The sequence below is a fragment of the Rattus norvegicus genome, chromosome 9 (genome assembly GCF_021556685.1).
Source record: "Rattus norvegicus strain SHRSP/BbbUtx chromosome 9, alternate assembly SHRSP_T2T, whole genome shotgun sequence".
NCBI classification, from domain to species: domain Eukaryota; kingdom Metazoa; phylum Chordata; class Mammalia; order Rodentia; family Muridae; genus Rattus; species Rattus norvegicus.
The window spans coordinates 40,135,667-40,153,312 of NC_141542.1; the positions used below are offsets into that span (position 1 = coordinate 40,135,667).

The following is a 17,646-nucleotide window of genomic DNA, read 5'->3' on the forward strand; positions in this document are numbered from 1 at the left end:
AGGTTTCACAACAGAAGTAGAATGTGTTTAATCGTATAAATGGAAAAGGTGCAGAGGGAGAGCTCTGTGACACACCCCGGGAGACTCTCACACGGGAAAAGCCTTGGGGTTATCTTGCAGGAAGACCTTCATCAGCTGGAAAAGTTAGCAAGAATCTCAATGCTAAATAAAACTAGCAATGATGATTTAAGCATCTATAGGAACTGCAACTATCAAGAAGAAATGAGATGTATGGGTTTAAGAAGACTGCCAGTTGACACACAATAAGGCAGTCATTAAACTTAATACGATTAAAAATGAAAAGGTCTTATAGGTCTTAGATAGACCTTTTAAATTAAAATATTAAGTTAAAATATCTTTGGGGTCCCATGACCCAGCGATGGCTGGCTTGACCACTTTTATTTACTCTCTTGAAAATACCTATACTTTCTTTCAAAGATATGATGTAGGCCTTTTCCTCATAACTGTTATATGTGATTTTGCACGTATTGATGGTCTGAATTATGCTCAATGATTAGCATGGCTGGTCAGTTTTTATGCAGTTTAACAGATACATACGTGTTCAATTCCCTGGAATTAACTGAACACTCACAAAGCATAATGTCTTTACCCATGTAATCTGCTGCTATGACACTTTATTGTCACTAGACAGCATTTGACTGATTTTTATTGAGACAAATTATTTTACAACCCAGATGCTCTTAATGAAACACACAAAATTATTTCTCTGCCATTATAAATCAACACAAATGAAAGATTTACAATACTATTGACTACTGAAGGATGTCTATACACAGAAAGTATATACATATTGCACAACAACTAAATAAATTGTCAACTTATACTTTTGTTTAGCAAATTCTATAGTAATAGGATATATGAAAGCAAAAATTTATTAACTTCCAGATGCCTAGCTTCAAGTTAATAGTAATGAGATTGATAACACAAGAAGCCTACAGACTCCAAATAGATTGGACCAGAAAAGAAACTCCTCCTGTCACATAATGGTCCAAACACCAAATGCACAAAACAAAGAAAGAATATTTAAAGCAGTAAGGGAAAATGTCAAGTAACATATAAAAGCAGACCTATAAGAATTAGACCAGACTTCTCACCAGAGACTATGAAAGCCAAAAGATTCTGGACAGATGTCATACAGACCCTAAGAGAATACAAATGCCAGCCCTTGTTACAATATCCAGCAAAACTCTCAGTTAACATAGAGGGAGAGACCAAGATATTCCATGACAAAACCAAATTTACACAATATCTTTCTACAAATCCAGATCTACAAAGGAACATAGATGGAAAAGTCCAACACAAGGAGGGAAACTACACCCTAGAAAAAGCAAGAAAGCAATCCCCCTTTAACAAAATCAAAAGAAGAGAGAGACACAAACATAATCACACCTCTAAATATGAAAATAACAGGAAGCCACAATCACTATTCCTTAATATCTCTCAACATCAATGGACTCAATGCCCCAATAAAAAGACATAGACTAACAGACTGGATACCTAAATGGACCCAGTACTTCACTGCCTACAGGAAACACACCTCAGAGTCTAAGACAGACACTACCTCAGAGTGAAAGGCTGGAAAACAACTTTCCAAGCAAATGGCCTGAAGAAGCAAGCTGGAGTAGCCATTCTAATATCGAGTAAAATTGATTTTCAACCAAAAGTCACCAAAAAAAGATAAGGAAGGACACTTCATATTCATCAAAGGTAAAAATCCATAAAGATGAACTCTCAATCCTAAATATCTATTCTCCAAATACAAGGGCACCTACATACATAAAAGAAACCTTACTAAATCTCAAAGGACACATTGTGCCTCACACAGTAATAGTAGGAGATTTCAACACCCCACTCTCATCAATGGGTAGATACTGGTAACAGAAATTAAACAGAGACATAGAGAAACTAACATTATTATGAACCAAATGGACTTAACAGATATTTATAGAACATTTCCATCCTAAAACAAAAGGATATACCTTCTTCTCAGCTCCTCATGGTACTTTCTCCAAAATTGACCACATAATCTGTCACAAAACAGACCTCAACAGACACAGGAAGATAGAAATAATCCAATGTATCTTATCAGTTCACCACGGACCAAGGCTGGTCTTCAAGAAAAACAATAAGGGAAGGACACCCACATACATGGAAGTTGAACAACGCTCTACTCAATTACAACTTGGTTAAGGAAGAAGTAAAGAAAGAAATTAAAGACTTCTTAAAATTGAATGAAAATGAAGGTACAACATATCCAAACTTACAGGACACAAGGAAAGCTGTGCTAAGATGAAAACTCATAGTTCTGAATGCTTACAAAAAAATAAAAACAGGAGAGAGCACATGTCACCAGCTTGACAGCACACCTAAAAACTCTAGAACAAAAAGAAGCAAATACACCCAAGAGGAGTAGAAGTCAGGAAATAATCAAATGCAGGGCTGAAATCAACAAAGTAGAAACAAAAGGACTATACAAAGAATCAACAAAACCAAGAGCTGGTTCTCTGAGAAAATCAACAAGATAGATAAACCCTTAGCCAGACTAACCAGAGGGCACAGAGAGTATCCAAATTAACAAAATTAGAAATGAAAAGGAAGACATAACAACAGAATCTGAAGAAATTCAAAAATCACCAGATCCTACTACAAAAGCTTATATTCAACAAAACTGGAAAATCTAGAGGAAATGGACAATTTTCTAGACAAATACCAGGTACCAAAGTTAAATCAGGACCAGATAAACCATCTAAACAACCCCATAACTCCTAAAGAAATAGAAGCAGTCATTAAAAGTCTCGCAACCAAAATGAGCCCAGGACCAGATGGGTTTAGTACAGAATTCTACCAGACCTTCATAGAATTCATACCAACACTGTCCAAACTATTCCACAAAATTGAAAGAGACAGAGTGCTAACGAATTACTTCTATGAAGCTACAATTACTCTTATACCTAAACCACACAAAGACCCAATAAAGAAAGAGAACTTCAGACCAATTTCCCTTATAAATATCGACATAAAAATACTCAATAAAATTCTTGCAAGAATTTAGAATTTTAGAATCCAAGAAGACATCAAAACGATCATCCATCATGATCAAGTAGGCTTCATCCCAAGTATGCAGGGATGGTTTAATACATGGAAAATCATCAACGTAATACACTATATAAACAAACTCAAAGATAAAAACCACATGATCATTTCATTAGATGCTGAGTAAGCATTTGACAAAATTCAACACCGCTTCATGATAAAAGTTCTAGAAAGAATAGGAATTCAAGGTCCATACCTAAACCTAGTAAAAGTCATATACAGCAAACCAGTACCTAACATTAAACTAAATAGAGAGAAACTTGAAGCAATCTCACTAAAATCAGGGACTAGAAAAGGCTGCCCACTCTCTCCCTACTAATTCAATATAGTTCTCAAAATCCTAGCAAGAGCAATCAGTCAACAAAAGGAGGTTAAAGGGATACAAATTGGAATGGAAGAAGTCAAATATGACTATTTGCAGATGATATGATAGTATAATTAAGTGGCCCCAAAAGTTCCACCAAAGAACTACTAAGCCTGATAAACAAGTTCAGCAAAGTGACTGGGTATAAAATTAACTCAAACAAATCAGTAGCCTTCCTCTACTCAAAGGATAAACAGGCTGAGAAAGAAATTAGGGAAATGACATCCTTCATAATAGTCACGAATAGTATAAAATACCTTGGTGTGACTTTAACCAAGCAAGTGAAAGATCTGTAAGATAAGAACTTCAAGTCTCTGAAGAAAGAAATTGAAGAAGGTCTCAGAAAATAGAAAGATCTCCCACGCTCATGGATTGGCAGGATTAATATAGTAAAAATGGCCATTTTGCCAAAAGCAATCTACAGATTCAATGCAATCTCCATCAAAATTCCAAGTCAATTCTTCATAGAGATAGAAAGAGCAATTTGAAAATTCATTTGGAATAAAAAAACACCCAGGATGGCTAAAACTATTCTCAACAATAAAGGACTTCTGTGGGAATCAACATCCCTGACCTCAAGCCATATTACAGAGCAATAGTGATAAAACTGTCTGGTATTGGTACAGAGACAGGCAGATGGATCATTGGAATAGAATTGAAGACCCAGAAATGAACCCACACACCTATGGTCACTTGATCTTTTACAAAGGAGCTAAAACCATTCAATAGAAAAAAGATAGCATTTTCAAAAAATGGTGCTGGCTCAACTGGAGATCAGTATATAGAAGAATGCAAATTTATCCATTCTTATTGCCCTGTACAAAGCTTAAGTGCAAATGGATCAAGGACCTCCACATCAAACCAGATATATTCAAACTAATAGAAGAAAAAGTGGGGAAGAGTCTTGAACACATGGGCACTAGGAAAACTTTCCTGAACAGAACACCAATTCTTCATGCTCTAAGATCAAGAATCAACAAATGGGACCTCATAAAACTGCAAAGCTTCTGTAAGGCAAAGGACACTCTCATTAGGACAAAACAGCAACCAACAGATTGGGAAAAGATCTTTACCAATCCTACATCTGATAGAGGGCTAATATCCAAAATATACAAAGAACTCAAGAAGTTAGACTCCAGAGAGCCAAATAACCCTATTAAAAATGGGGTACAAAGCTAAACAAAGAATTCACAGCTGAGGAATATTGAGTGTCAGAGAAGCACCTAAAGAAATGTTCAACATCCTTAGTCGTCAGGGAAATTCAAATCAAAACAACCCTGAGATTCCGCCTCACACCAGTCAGAATGGCTAAGATAAAAAATTCAGATGACAACAGATGTTGGCAAGGATGTGGAGAAAGAGGAACACTCCTCCATTATTGGTGGGATTCAAACTGGTACAACCTCTCCATAAATCAGTCTGGAGGTTCCTCAGAAAATTGGACATTGCACTACGTGAGGACCCAGCTATACCTCTCTTGTGCATATACCCAAATGATACTCCAACATAAAACAAAGACACATGCTCCACTATGTTCATAGCAGCCTTATTTATAATAGCCAGAAGCTGGAAAGAACCCAGATGCCCTTCAACCGAAGAATGGATACAGAAAATATGGTACATCTACACAATGGAATACTACTCAGCTATCAAAAACAATGACTTCCTGAAATTCATAAGCAAATGGACTGGAAAACATCATCCTGAGTGAGGTAACCCAATCACAGAAAAACACACGTGGTATGCTCTCACTGATAAGCATATATTAGCCCAAAAGCTCAAATTACCCAAGATGCAATACACAGACCACATGAAACTCACGAAGGATGACCAAAATGTGGATGCTTCACTCCTTAAAAAGGGGAACAAAAATATCCATAGAGCAGAGACTGAAGGAACGGCCATTCAGTGCCTGCCTCACATGTGGCCCAGATATATATAGCCACCAAAACTACATAAGATGGATTAAGCTAAGAAGTGCATGCTGACAGGAATCAGATATAGATGTCTCCTGAGAGACACAGCCAGAACAGTTCAAATATAGAGGTCAATGCTAGCAGCAAACCATTGAACTGAGAACCAGATCCACGTTGGAGGAATTAGAGAAAGGATTGAAAGACCTGAAGGGGCTTGCAACCCCATAAGAACAACAATGCCAACCAACCAGAGCTTCCAGGGACTAAACCACTACCCAAAGACTAAACATGGACTGATCCTGGGCTCCAGCTGCATATGTAGCAGAGGATGGCCTTGTTGGGCACCAATGGAAAGAGAAGCCCTTGGTCCTGTCATGGTTGGACCCCCAGTGTAGGGGATTGTTGGGGAGGGAGATGTGGTAAGGGGAGGGGAGCACCTTTATACAAAGTGAGGGGAGGGGTTAGGGGGGTTATGGACAGGAAACTGGGGAAGGGAATAAGAAATGTAAATAAGAAATACCCAATTAGAAAAAAAAAGAAAGTCTTGGAATAAATGAATTAGCGACAGAGTGAACGAGTCCAGGAAAAAGGCTTTACTCATAATTATCATAATTAATTTCTGGGCTGCTTGGTTAAGCTTAGTGATGGAATGCAGTTGAGTCTTTTTAATAATGAATACTTTTATACTACACTGATCAGAAGGCACATTGGTATGCATAAACAACAAAATTATGTTTACTGAAAAGAGACAATTTTAAAAGAAAAGTAATTATGTATATGACTCTCGTTATAAGAAATAAATCAATAAAAATGAATACAAGGATGGATGAATTAGTACTGAGCTATGAAAATCTGTTTGAATAGCTTTTATAGAATGGTGATGTAATAACTCAACATAAATGTTTCTGAACAAAGTGATTTTGGGGAGCATGAAGATGGATTCTCGCTTGAAGCTCAGGACAGCATCAAGCTAAGTAAAGAATCAGAGATCAGTTTAACTCACAGTCCTCCTGCTCCATTCCCTAAGTCCCAGGATGACGGGTGTGTAACACCACTAACTAATGAACCTATTTCCAACACAGTAAGTATGTCAGCTTTTTGAAAAGCTTGTAACCTAAGAATTTTTATCTTTGAAGCCTATTACCAGAATACAATAACTCTCTATCAAAGTGCACTACTGAAGGTATCAAACTAATTTAACTGTGGTAAAATGGTTTTATAGAACCATGAAGGAGATATGATTTCACTTCATACTGAATATTATTTATTTAAAGAAAATGATAGAAAAGTAAGCCATGGGTCTGATAAATGGCTCACTCTCTGTAGTGCCTTTCACACAGCATAAAGGCATACACTTGAACCCAAAATTCTCATAAAAATATCCTGTGGGGGCTGAACTGAGCTGATCCCTAGGGTTATTGGCCAGCCAACCTAGAATAATGGGCAAGGTCCACGACCCAATGAGAGACTATGAAATAGAGGTGGTTGTCTCATACAATATCCCTGAGGCTGACCTTTGTCTTCCTTCTCTAACTATTGCCACCCACCCAGGATTCCATGTTTACATGAGTAAACACACACACACACACACACACACACACACACACACACACACACACACACACACACTCGGGGGGTGGCAGAGAGGGACGGAGGGAAGAGTGGGGTGGGGGGAGGTGGAGGAAGAGCAAGAGAGAGAGTAAGAGTGACATAGTGACAAATATTGACCATAGATGGAGGAATAGACAATCTCCTTCACTGGGAGACAGTCTAGGACTTTCTCAAAAAGTTAAATCTGGAGTTATCGTCAGACCCAGAAATTCTACAACTAGGTATGTAAACACAGATTTTACAATGTCTTAAGACAAAATTCAGAACATCATTTCAGCATATGCTCCATGGAAAGCGTTAACACATTTCTTTCTTCATAATAGAAAATTCTCCCTCTCTGCAAACCTAGTGTAGCTCTGTTCGCCTTAATAGGAAGCTTTATAATTTTCTAAGACACAGTGTATTAAAAGATACACTGAGGAAGTGAACGAGGTCAAGACTAACCAAGCCTATACGTGTTCTAATGAATCTGAATATCATCAAACATTTCCAGAACAGCAGTGTTAGTATTAACTACTAAAAACTCCTGAAAGAACAGTAAACCAAACTCACGAACTTTGAAGTTTTATTGTATGTGTATGGGTGTTCTGCTCGTGTGAATATGCCTGGTGCCTGTAGAGACCAAAAGAGGGTGACAGATCCCTTGGAACTGTAGTTGCAGACAGTGTGAGCCACTGGGTGGGTGGAATTGGATCCAGGTCCTCTGGAAAAGCCACCATCTTAACTGCTGAGTCATGTCTGCAGTCCCTAGTGAATCAAAGTCTTAAAACACGTTTGTATGAAAACTAGACATAAGGAGGCTGAGGGATGGTTCATTCAGTAAAATGCTTACCACATAAACGTGGGGGAACTAAACAGTCAGATGTGGTGGCTTGTAGACTCCTTTTTCTGATACAGAGGTGGATCCTTTGGGCTTGGTGGGTAGCAAGTCTAACACAATTAGGTTGAGTGAGAGACCCTGTCTCAAGAAGTAAATCAGAACCAGGTGTTGTGGCACAGGCCTTTAACCTTGGCATTAGCATTTGGGAGTGAGAGGCAGGTAGGTGTCTGTGAGTTCCAAGCCCACCTGGTCTACAGTTTCAGGCAACCAGGACTACACATTGAGACCCTGTCTCAAAATGAAGTAAAATAAAGGGACAATTGAGAAAGATACCTCTGGCCTCCACATGGGTGCACACACACACACACACACACACACACACACACACACACACACGCGTGCCCATAAGCAAGCACAAACACACATGAATTCATAGCTGTCCTATTTGCAACTTACATGCTGTTTTCCCTTTAAGATATGTTCAATAAAACCAGAAAAACACTTGAGAAATCTAATCAACCAACTTGTATAATCTCAGTTCTCTTTTGATATAAGCTGAGATTTTTACTTCTATACCTCTGTACATATATACTTTTCTACATCACTGTAAATATAGCTAAATAAAGAACATCTTTGTGGGATGAACTTCTAAGAGAAATGTTAGAAAATTCAAAATTTCTAGAAAAAAATGGATCTCAAGAAAATTCTTCTTTTTTTTTTTGGTTCTTTTTTTTCGGAGCTGGGGACCGAACCCAGAGCCTTGCGCTTCCTAGGTAAGCGCTCTACCACTGAGCTAAGTCCCCAGCCCCAAGAAAATTCTTAAATGTCATATTCTTCAACTGAGTTAAGGCCGTGTACTAGAAGCCTCTGCCTGACTAAATACAGACAACTCTGAGAATATTTTTCACAATAACAATACATATTTAATGTAATCATGCAAATCACTTGTTTAAAATAGCTATAATTTTCTGACTTGGTTGCTTTTAATTCTAGCAAGGGAAAAACTTCAAAGTTGCTTATTTTGTAATTAAAGAATAAAGTGCTTGTGTGCTTGTGTGCAAAAGGGTATTTTCTATGCTCTTAAGAATGAGCCATCCACATGAAGACTAACTTAACATGGAATTTTACTGTCCCATTTCAAGGTCAACCTTAGAAGGTTTTCAAAAAGCAAAACACACCTGTTTTATCAATATTAACTTTAATATAATTCTTATAAATGCCAATGAAAATTTAATAGGAAGGAGTACTTAAAAATAGTGACTACTAAGTATAGCGTCTCATTATTTATTATAATTAATAATATGTGTAATTATGTGTGTTATATAGAATGAATTTTCATGGATATATAAAACTCTCTTTACATATAAATTCTAGAAGACATTCCTCTACTGATTTCACATTTTGAGACAATACCAAAAAGGATAGGGTTCTGTTTGCAGAGTAATGAAAATGCTTTCTTTAATAAATATTCTTAACATAAAGCCCGATACATCTATTTGAAAATCAAATAAACTAAAAATGTAACAAGTTCATCGTGTTTGCTGTTTTCATAATCCAAGTTTTCTCACTAGAAGGCTTTACGGAAATTTATAGAGAATCGGGGAACTGAATGTAGAGGCTTCGTTCCCTACTTCTGCAGCAGAATATGTGTTATCAAGGGATCGATCTAAATTCCACCATCTACCACCAAACGGAGTCAAACAGAGGTAAAGTTAACTTAAACACGCTATAGGAAATTTCACAGCATCCCTGTATTTTATGTGTGGAAGACGGTTTTCCACAAGATAAAACACATGATCTTAGTTTTGATAATGAAAGTATGGCTGCGTGCAAAAGCACTTTCTGTTATAAGCTACTACTCACACCCACACCAATGTCCTTCTGTACGACAGTTCTTTCTTATGAGCAATTCACAGTCTTCCAAGTTACTATTAGGTAAGACGTAGGGTAAGGATAATGTCTCAAAACAAAGTAGTTCAAATAGTTTCTGGAATGAAAACTATGATAATTATCATTTAGCTGGACTTAATTAAGAAAATATAGATATATACATATTAAACAGCCTTGGGACTTCTTTAATCATTTAATCGCATTTAAATCAATTCATTAGACCACATCAAATTCATTATTATCATATCGATGAAGTGTGGTTTAAGGTAAGTTTCAGTTATTATCTTCCTATTCTCTCCCCCTTGCTCCTTTCTCTTTCCCTCCCTCTTCCTCTCTCCCCCACCCACCTCTCTCTTTCTGCCACTGGCAAAATAAGCAAGCTCTGGACAATAAAGAGAGGACTGGAACTCAAACACTAGGTTCCACACTCGATTATTCTGAGACTGAAGAGATAGTCCAGTAGCTATAAGTGCCTTCTGCTCTTACACAGACTAGAGCTCGGTTCCCAGTGTGCACCTCAAGCAGCTCACAACTGCCTGGAACTCTAGCTCCAGGGGGAATCTGATATTTCCTTCTGGCTTCCTCTGTCCCCCTTGCATGTGTGTGCATGCATGCATGCATACAGACAGACACACGCATCCCGTCACAAAATTAAACACATATATATATTTTCTAAATACTGTTATTCTCTTTAACATACCCGAGGACGAAATCTAGTATTGCTTCCCTCAGGCTGGAACATTAACTCGCTGAAGTGCTTCTTAGGTTAAAAAGTGCTCAGAGAAATTTTGACTGAGTAGTTTATACATAAGACAAATTGTGCGTGCTTTCAACTCGAAGTGAATGAAATAACTGAATGCGATTGTATTTTACGTCATTCCTGTTGCAACCGCAGTCTTCCTGGATCCTCATTGTGCAGGCAACAGCCATAAGAAGCCCTGTCAGTCTAAGCCAACCTACTGTTCAGCATAGGAAGGTCGTCCAAGGCACAATGGGCTGGCTAGCCCGTCCTTCGGGAGTAGCCGATCTGAACAACATTATTATTATTACATAACTTACCCTTTTGTTCTCTGAAGCAACTCAAGTTAACTTTCCAATACAGGTTTGTCCTAAGTGATACTATTTATTAAACTGTATGTGTAACATTACCCACTTAGTGTGTTTAGTGAGAGGAATCGTGGCATGAAACCAATGATTCCCACGCACCGGTAACATTTGAAGACTACGGTACTGGATAAACGGTCCACTCTAAACGTTTGAACAGAAAATCTGATGGCCAGAAATGATCATGATACTTGAAAACATGGATCAAAATTCAGTTTAATGTCGGGCTTGCTCATCTTGCACTGTTGTATATCATTTGAGGCTGAAATATATTCACAAAGGCAGCTAGAATGACCAAAACATTCATTGCCTCCTTGCCACTTGGGGGAAATGGATGATCCCTTGAGGATGTTATCATTGATGCCGGAGGAAGGTATACAGAGTATGCAGCCGAGATGTTGAAGGTGGAGGCCACTTGTATCCCATCTTCCCAAATGCAAGCAGCCTTTGTGGAGTCTGCAGTTGGTAAGGGTTAAACTTAATCTCTCACCCCCCCCCACCCAGGGAGCAATTGTTATAGACAAGAGTGAAGAAAAGGGCAAAAATGTGGCTCCCAATTATGCCATGTGTCCCACGGAAACTTCCTTTTGACTTGTCTTATATCTGATTTGAACTTGATCTCGTCTGCACCAAGTCTGCATACCTTGTCTCCTCCTGCGGTGGAGATTTTAGGTCGCCAGCTTTTATACCTAAGAGGCTCTCGGAAGTCCATTAGAGTTTACAGTTCTTAAAACAGATGAGATCGTCACCCAGATCCCAAAGCTAAGGGGAAACGGGCTGGAAAATATACCAAAATCTCACTGTTTCCAGGAGTTCAATCTGTCCAAACTTTGTAAACAAAGGTTAACATTCTGCCTGACTCTTAGATGTTTGTCTTGGTTCCATTCTCACGGCAGCTTAGAGATGAGCTAGCTCTTCCCGACATAAAACTGCACCGTGAAATGCGAGATTAACAGATCTACAGGCAACCGTCACTTAACAAGAGTTCGCACAAATACAGTATAGCAAGTCATAGTAAAGAAAGCACGGATTCTAACCACTTTGTCCTCCTTTGGGAAAACATCCAAGGAAGCAGAGCAGGGAGAGAAGAGAGAGAGAGAGAGAGAGAGAGAGAAGAGAAACAAGGTTGAGCCATACATTAACAAAGTGATACCAGCACAGCAAATACATTTCTTCACAGAGTTCAAACACTTGTTCAGAAACAACAAACCCTATACTGAAAGCTCACACACAGGTCTTACCATGTGCTACCGGGTACTGGATAGAAGAACTGGGCCAGGTTCCTGAGCTTTAGAATTTAGATTAGTAGGTCTACATTTAAAGCACTTTGGTACTGGGTGTCCTGACACACATCTGTAATCCTAGCACTAGGGAAGCTGAGGCAGAAATATCTAAACGTCGGCATCAATCGATAGCGGGATGCTAGAAACAGCAAGCGATATTTCAGAACCAAAAACTAAGGAAATCTTCAGAAAAAAATGTCAATTCGCCACATGTTGCCTCTTATTATTGAAAACACTTTATTTATAAATACATAAAGTGACGCTAAAATTTTATTAAATTCCAGTGAAAATTGTTAGAGACAAATCTTAGAAAAATATATTAATCAGAAGTGTCACAAATAGACAGATAACTGTAAGTACTTTAGGCATGACTTATTCCATAACAATTAAAATAGTATTTATTTATATGTGTTTCAATATTTTATCATAGAAGAAAACAGGTTTACACAATATTGTGCTTTTGTGCATAGACAACATTTTAGGCTGGACTGTCATTTTATTTCTTTAAATTTCTTTCCAAGTTGGGGTGATTTTAGTATAAGAGGGATGAACGGAAAGGGGTTCTAGTATCCGCCTCAAAGAAAGAAAAAGATATTTCCCAGGTCAATTTTCTTTAAACAACCTGAATTTGACCCTAACAACTTCAAGATACCGGCACACAACTGTGTGACAGTTGGCCCTCCTCAGTCCTGTAATGGGAAGTTAAGAGCTTCAACAGCTGCAGATCCTCAGGCAGCAACAGCCCTCGGCTGGTGTAGACTGTCCCTGCCAGCGCCGTTCAGACTGTGAGTGTTATAATGTCTCCTGGCCTCACCTGGGAATGCTCACTCCAAGGGATGTGCTTGCGGACATTGAAAACGGGATGAGGGATTGCTGAATACATTTTGTGGTCCCTACAAGTGATGTTGGCTTAAGTTATTTTTACCCAACTCTCAGGACAAGTACAGAAGGATAAGCACTACTCTTTGTCTTATAGGTAAGGAAACTCCTGTTCAGAGACAACACTAGTCTTATATTGAAGTGTACAAGTGCTTTGGATACTCCGTGTCTTAACTCCTCCTGAAGAGAATCTAGAATATCCTACCACAATTCAGACGACCAACTAATACATTGTCAACTGGGAAGCTTGTTCTCAATTTTAATTGATCTTTCCCAAATTAGAAGAATGTCAAGAGTGGGTAAAGTGTTAATGGTTTAAAGTAAGTTTATATCATACTCCGCATGTGGGTAGATAACATAAGGTCTTGGGCTAACTAGGGAATTTTTAAGGAAGAAGCCATCACAATCGTTCAATACGATACTCCACATCTCAACCAAAAGATTAATTGGATTTCTCTGCAAACAATTCTACTGTTGCATTGTATAATATTGCACTATATATATATATGTATTGTATAATTGTACAATATATATGTAATTGTATAATATATGTAATTGTATAATATATAAATGTATTGCATTGCATTGTGAATTCAATATGAATTGAATGCAGTATGAATTATAGCATACGTATGAAATATATTCTACAGTAAATATTTGTTAATATGGGTCTCGAACGGTAACATTGGGTCCTGTTACATTAGAATTTATTTTTTTATTTAGAATCTTAAAGCTATATTTGTGCTCACTTAAAACTATGCTAGACCCTGGTCTTAATTCAGCAAAATGAGGAAATGGCTTCAGATGGGAATACATCTCACAACTCCAACATTTTAAAACGTGTTTATTTCACGTACTCCTTAAATACTTGAATAGTTCTTATAAGAAGTATAGTGACAAGTATAAACTTGCCAGTATTTCTTTGGCTTGATAGTAAATCTGAAATTATAATCTTTAGTGATACTAAGTTTACGTTTACTTCAAAATTAAATGCTTTGGACAGGTATTCTTTTGGCTTGGAATGGGAATCATTTATAAAGCCCCACACATGGGCAAAGTATCTCATTCAGTGCTGTATTAATCACTATCCCACTGGTTTGCATCTTATAAAAAACTCAAAACGCGGAAGGATGTGTTCCTGTGCATATTACATGCATGTGTCAGCCTCGGATCATACATGCATTTACATGCTTGCAAACGCGGTAGCTTTTGTTCAGCTCCTGGGCCCCTGCTGTGTTCACAGGACACTCACATTGTTCGATCGCAGAGACACACGGCCTCCGCAGCGTGCACAGAACTTGGTGCGACAATAGGAGCAGAGATGGCCACATCCATCAGCAAACTTTGTCTTATGACAGATTCCACACGTCGGGGCATCATCCTTGTGCTCGCCCTGGTAACGCCTCGCTTCCTCTCCGATTTTTCTCACTTGCTCCTTGTAGCTTTCAAACTGTTGATGCAATCTCCTGGGCAAAAGAGACAAGAGAGTAAACTAAGTAAATGAAGAAGACAGACAGACTCAAGTATTCCTAAAGAAAATGAAAGTTGAGCTGTTTGAGGAAAAGTAGCACGTGCAAATCTACTTTTCCTGTCAGCTGAAAACCTAAGCTATCTGTCCTGCTCTACTCACACCCTGACGTCAATCAAGAGCTTCTACTTTTACAACTTCTAGGGCTCTGTCAGTCACAGCCACTAAGGCAAGCCCTTCCCCATGAGACCATTTACAGTAAGATTCGAATACTCCCAACTCATCAGTTCAAGTCCTTTAACCTTGCTATAAATAGAGCTACTGAAACAAAACTCTGACCTATAGTGCGTCTCCCACATGAAGGATTTCTCACACTGAAAGTGAGAACACAGAGTGTTGCACAAAGCCCAGGCAACTGTCTTTGGCTCTCACCAGGAGAAAATGCTGGGAAATAGCTGATCAAATTTATCCATTATGTATGAGCTAGTGGGTTGCACATGAGTGTTCCCTAAAACACAGACTGCAAAGATGCCATTGTTAATTCTGGCAGTTTATGCTATGCTCTGCCTATGGTGACTGCTGGGAGGTTCATTCTCCAAGCACAGAAGGTGGTGAGCCAGGCCCATGCTTAGAAGTGCCTTGGAACTGGCATTCGGTTATGTTACATGCGGGTCTGTTTGTTTGTTTTGTTTGGTACTGTATTTTTGTTTGGTTTTTGGTTTTGGTTTTTTACTTCTAATAGCTCCTGAGCAGAACTTAAATTATTACTTTGTTCTTTGCCATTCGTACTTTTTCTATTTAACCCATATTTAAAGCAAAAGTGTACAGGCTCATATACAATGCAGTTAAATACCTAACATGATTTCTGACTGGAAGGCGTGATGATCCCATTTTATAGAAGAATAATGTGCTGCCACTTTATTTAATGAGTGCACAAATACTTAGTTCATTGGATCGTTTGATACATTAACTATTTTATATGTTATCATTAATATGAGATCAAGTTGGTAGGAAACAGCAAGGATGACTATTATTTCAAAAGCTGTACAAAATAGCACTGAGAGTCTTACACCTTCCAGTGCATGAAATGCCTTTGAGGAATGGCAGCAAAGAAATAGCCCCAATCAAATAAACAGAAATAAACTGTAAGCACAAGAGGAATCAAGAATCTTACTCATTACGTAGGCCCTAAGTAATATCCTAACTGTTAGAGCCACTAAGTCAAATCTACTCAGAAATCAAGTGTGCTTCATAAGCCAGGCTAAGGAAGAGTTCTCTTATAAATTTATTCTATAATATGGGAAACGATTTAGTATGGGTGTCAGTAAACCTTTCACTAAAAGGTCAGACGATAAATATCAGATGACATCTTATCCTTTCTGAGCTAAACAGCATTTGTTGTAAGTACTCACTCCCACTTTTCTGACAGGAAAGCAGCCACGGATAGTATGTAAATGATGAGGGTGAATACATTTAGTATGGTTTTTATTTTCTGGGAAGAGAGACGGTAGGCTAGAGTTGCCTAACGAGTCAGTCAGCCTGTTCTTCATCAGCATTTATTTTATGGAAAGGTAGAATGATTTCAAAACAAAATCCTCTTGGGATTTTTTCAGATATGCACTTGGGAATTTTGTACATTTAATTATAAATGTATAAATGGTTTCAGCGTTTTGCTCTGTTTGTAGCCTACCTATGTATGATTCTTGAGATTGAACCCAGGGCCTCCTGCATACTAAGCACACGCTCTAGAACTAAACACACATTCAGTCCTCGAAGGAAATCATTATATGAGATGTAATATGCGAGGCTCTCGCTGTCGAGGTAAAACCCTTCCCTACCGCAATCTCATGGAGTTCTATTTACCCACTCATAACTCACTTCATATTCCTTACTACATTGTATATTTGGCTTTTACTATTTCTATACTTGTCCTCTGACACCTGTCTTCAACTAAAAAGTATAACAGATGTACAACTGAGCAAAGAATGGAGACGTGCTGTCTTGATCAAAGCCAATATAGGTTTTGTATATGCATGCATACCTATTTAAATATACGATTTTAAATTCATAGTGAATTCTGAGGGAAAACACCTATAATTTCCAAGTGAGTTCATACAAAACAGAAAATATCTGGGAAAAAAAATAAAAAAGCCTCACCTACTTCCATAAAACAGTAAAAGGCTGGTTAAAATGCTTTTAATTTGAAATGTATGTTGGAGCAGGAACCAAAGTGTGCAAAATCCACAAAGAATAAAAGGAAATAAAACAGTATTTTGAGAAAGTAACATAATTCCAATGCTGATTTCTGTCTAGGAACAGGCTCTGGGGCTCTGTGACCACGAACTTCCGTTTTTGTTATACGAGGAAGGAAGTGCTTTAGTCAGGCAGCCAACGAAAACATTTGAAAGAAAATGTATGACAGCCAACATGGTCGTGCAAAACGATGAAACTCAAGAGAGTCAACACTAAAGATTTAAGTTAAAGAGGAAAACATGAAGCTCCAGAGAAGGAATGATTAGCAACTGTAGCAGAGATGACAGAGATAATGAACTGGTTAAGAATCATTAAGTAGAATACAGTGCAGTGTGACTGGCACACAAAGATGTCCATGGCGGATTATTTAAAAAAAAATATAGTTAAATGAGGCTTAGGAAAGACAGACTTAAATACAGCACAACATGCGAGTCCTAATGAGTTGGGGTTCATTTTCATAAAGACAGATGGAAAATTTGAAATAATGGAGATATCTCAGGGAAGTATTTAAAATAAAAAAAAACTGAAAAAATATGGTATACTATCTTACTAAAGAGCATTGCTAATCCAGGCAGAGGTTTTCACATCTGTACACTCTGCACTTGAAAGCCTGAACCATGAAGACTGAGTTTAAACCCAGCCTTGGTTAGGCTGTACGAATCACCTGCATCAACCCCCACATACACACAGGCACGCACACACGCACGCACTCAATACTAATGACAATAAAAATAATGTATTTTTTAAAAGTATGAATTTAACCTTTTACGTGACAACTTTGAACCTAGCTGAATAATCCATAATAATAGAAATTGATCTTTAAATTTACACCTCTCCCTATAACTGACAGGAAAAAAAAAACCAGATAAAAATACATCATGATAGAGGATATTTGAAGATGAATACCAAGTTCCATCTAATGGACAAATACGTGTGAGCATATA

The 17,646-nt window shown here is 38.0% G+C and overlaps 1 protein-coding gene across 39 annotated transcripts in view; it reads right to left on the minus strand.

Annotated features, from left to right (window-relative positions):
- Rims1 (regulating synaptic membrane exocytosis 1) overlaps positions 1–17,646 on the minus strand; it is a 499,822-nt gene that overhangs the window by 276,774 nt on the left and 205,402 nt on the right. For 29 of the 39 annotated variants that reach the window (XR_015628955.1, NM_052829.4, NM_001398595.2 and 26 more), the window contains 2 exon segments: positions 14,234–14,447; positions 11,857–11,868 (listed from right to left, as the gene is read on the minus strand). Coding sequence is in view for 37 of the 39 variants with exons in the window: in NM_052829.4 (NP_439894.2) it covers positions 11,857–11,868; positions 14,234–14,447 (226 nt within the window). In the remaining 2 variants the exon portion in view is untranslated. 39 annotated transcript variants of the gene reach the window in all.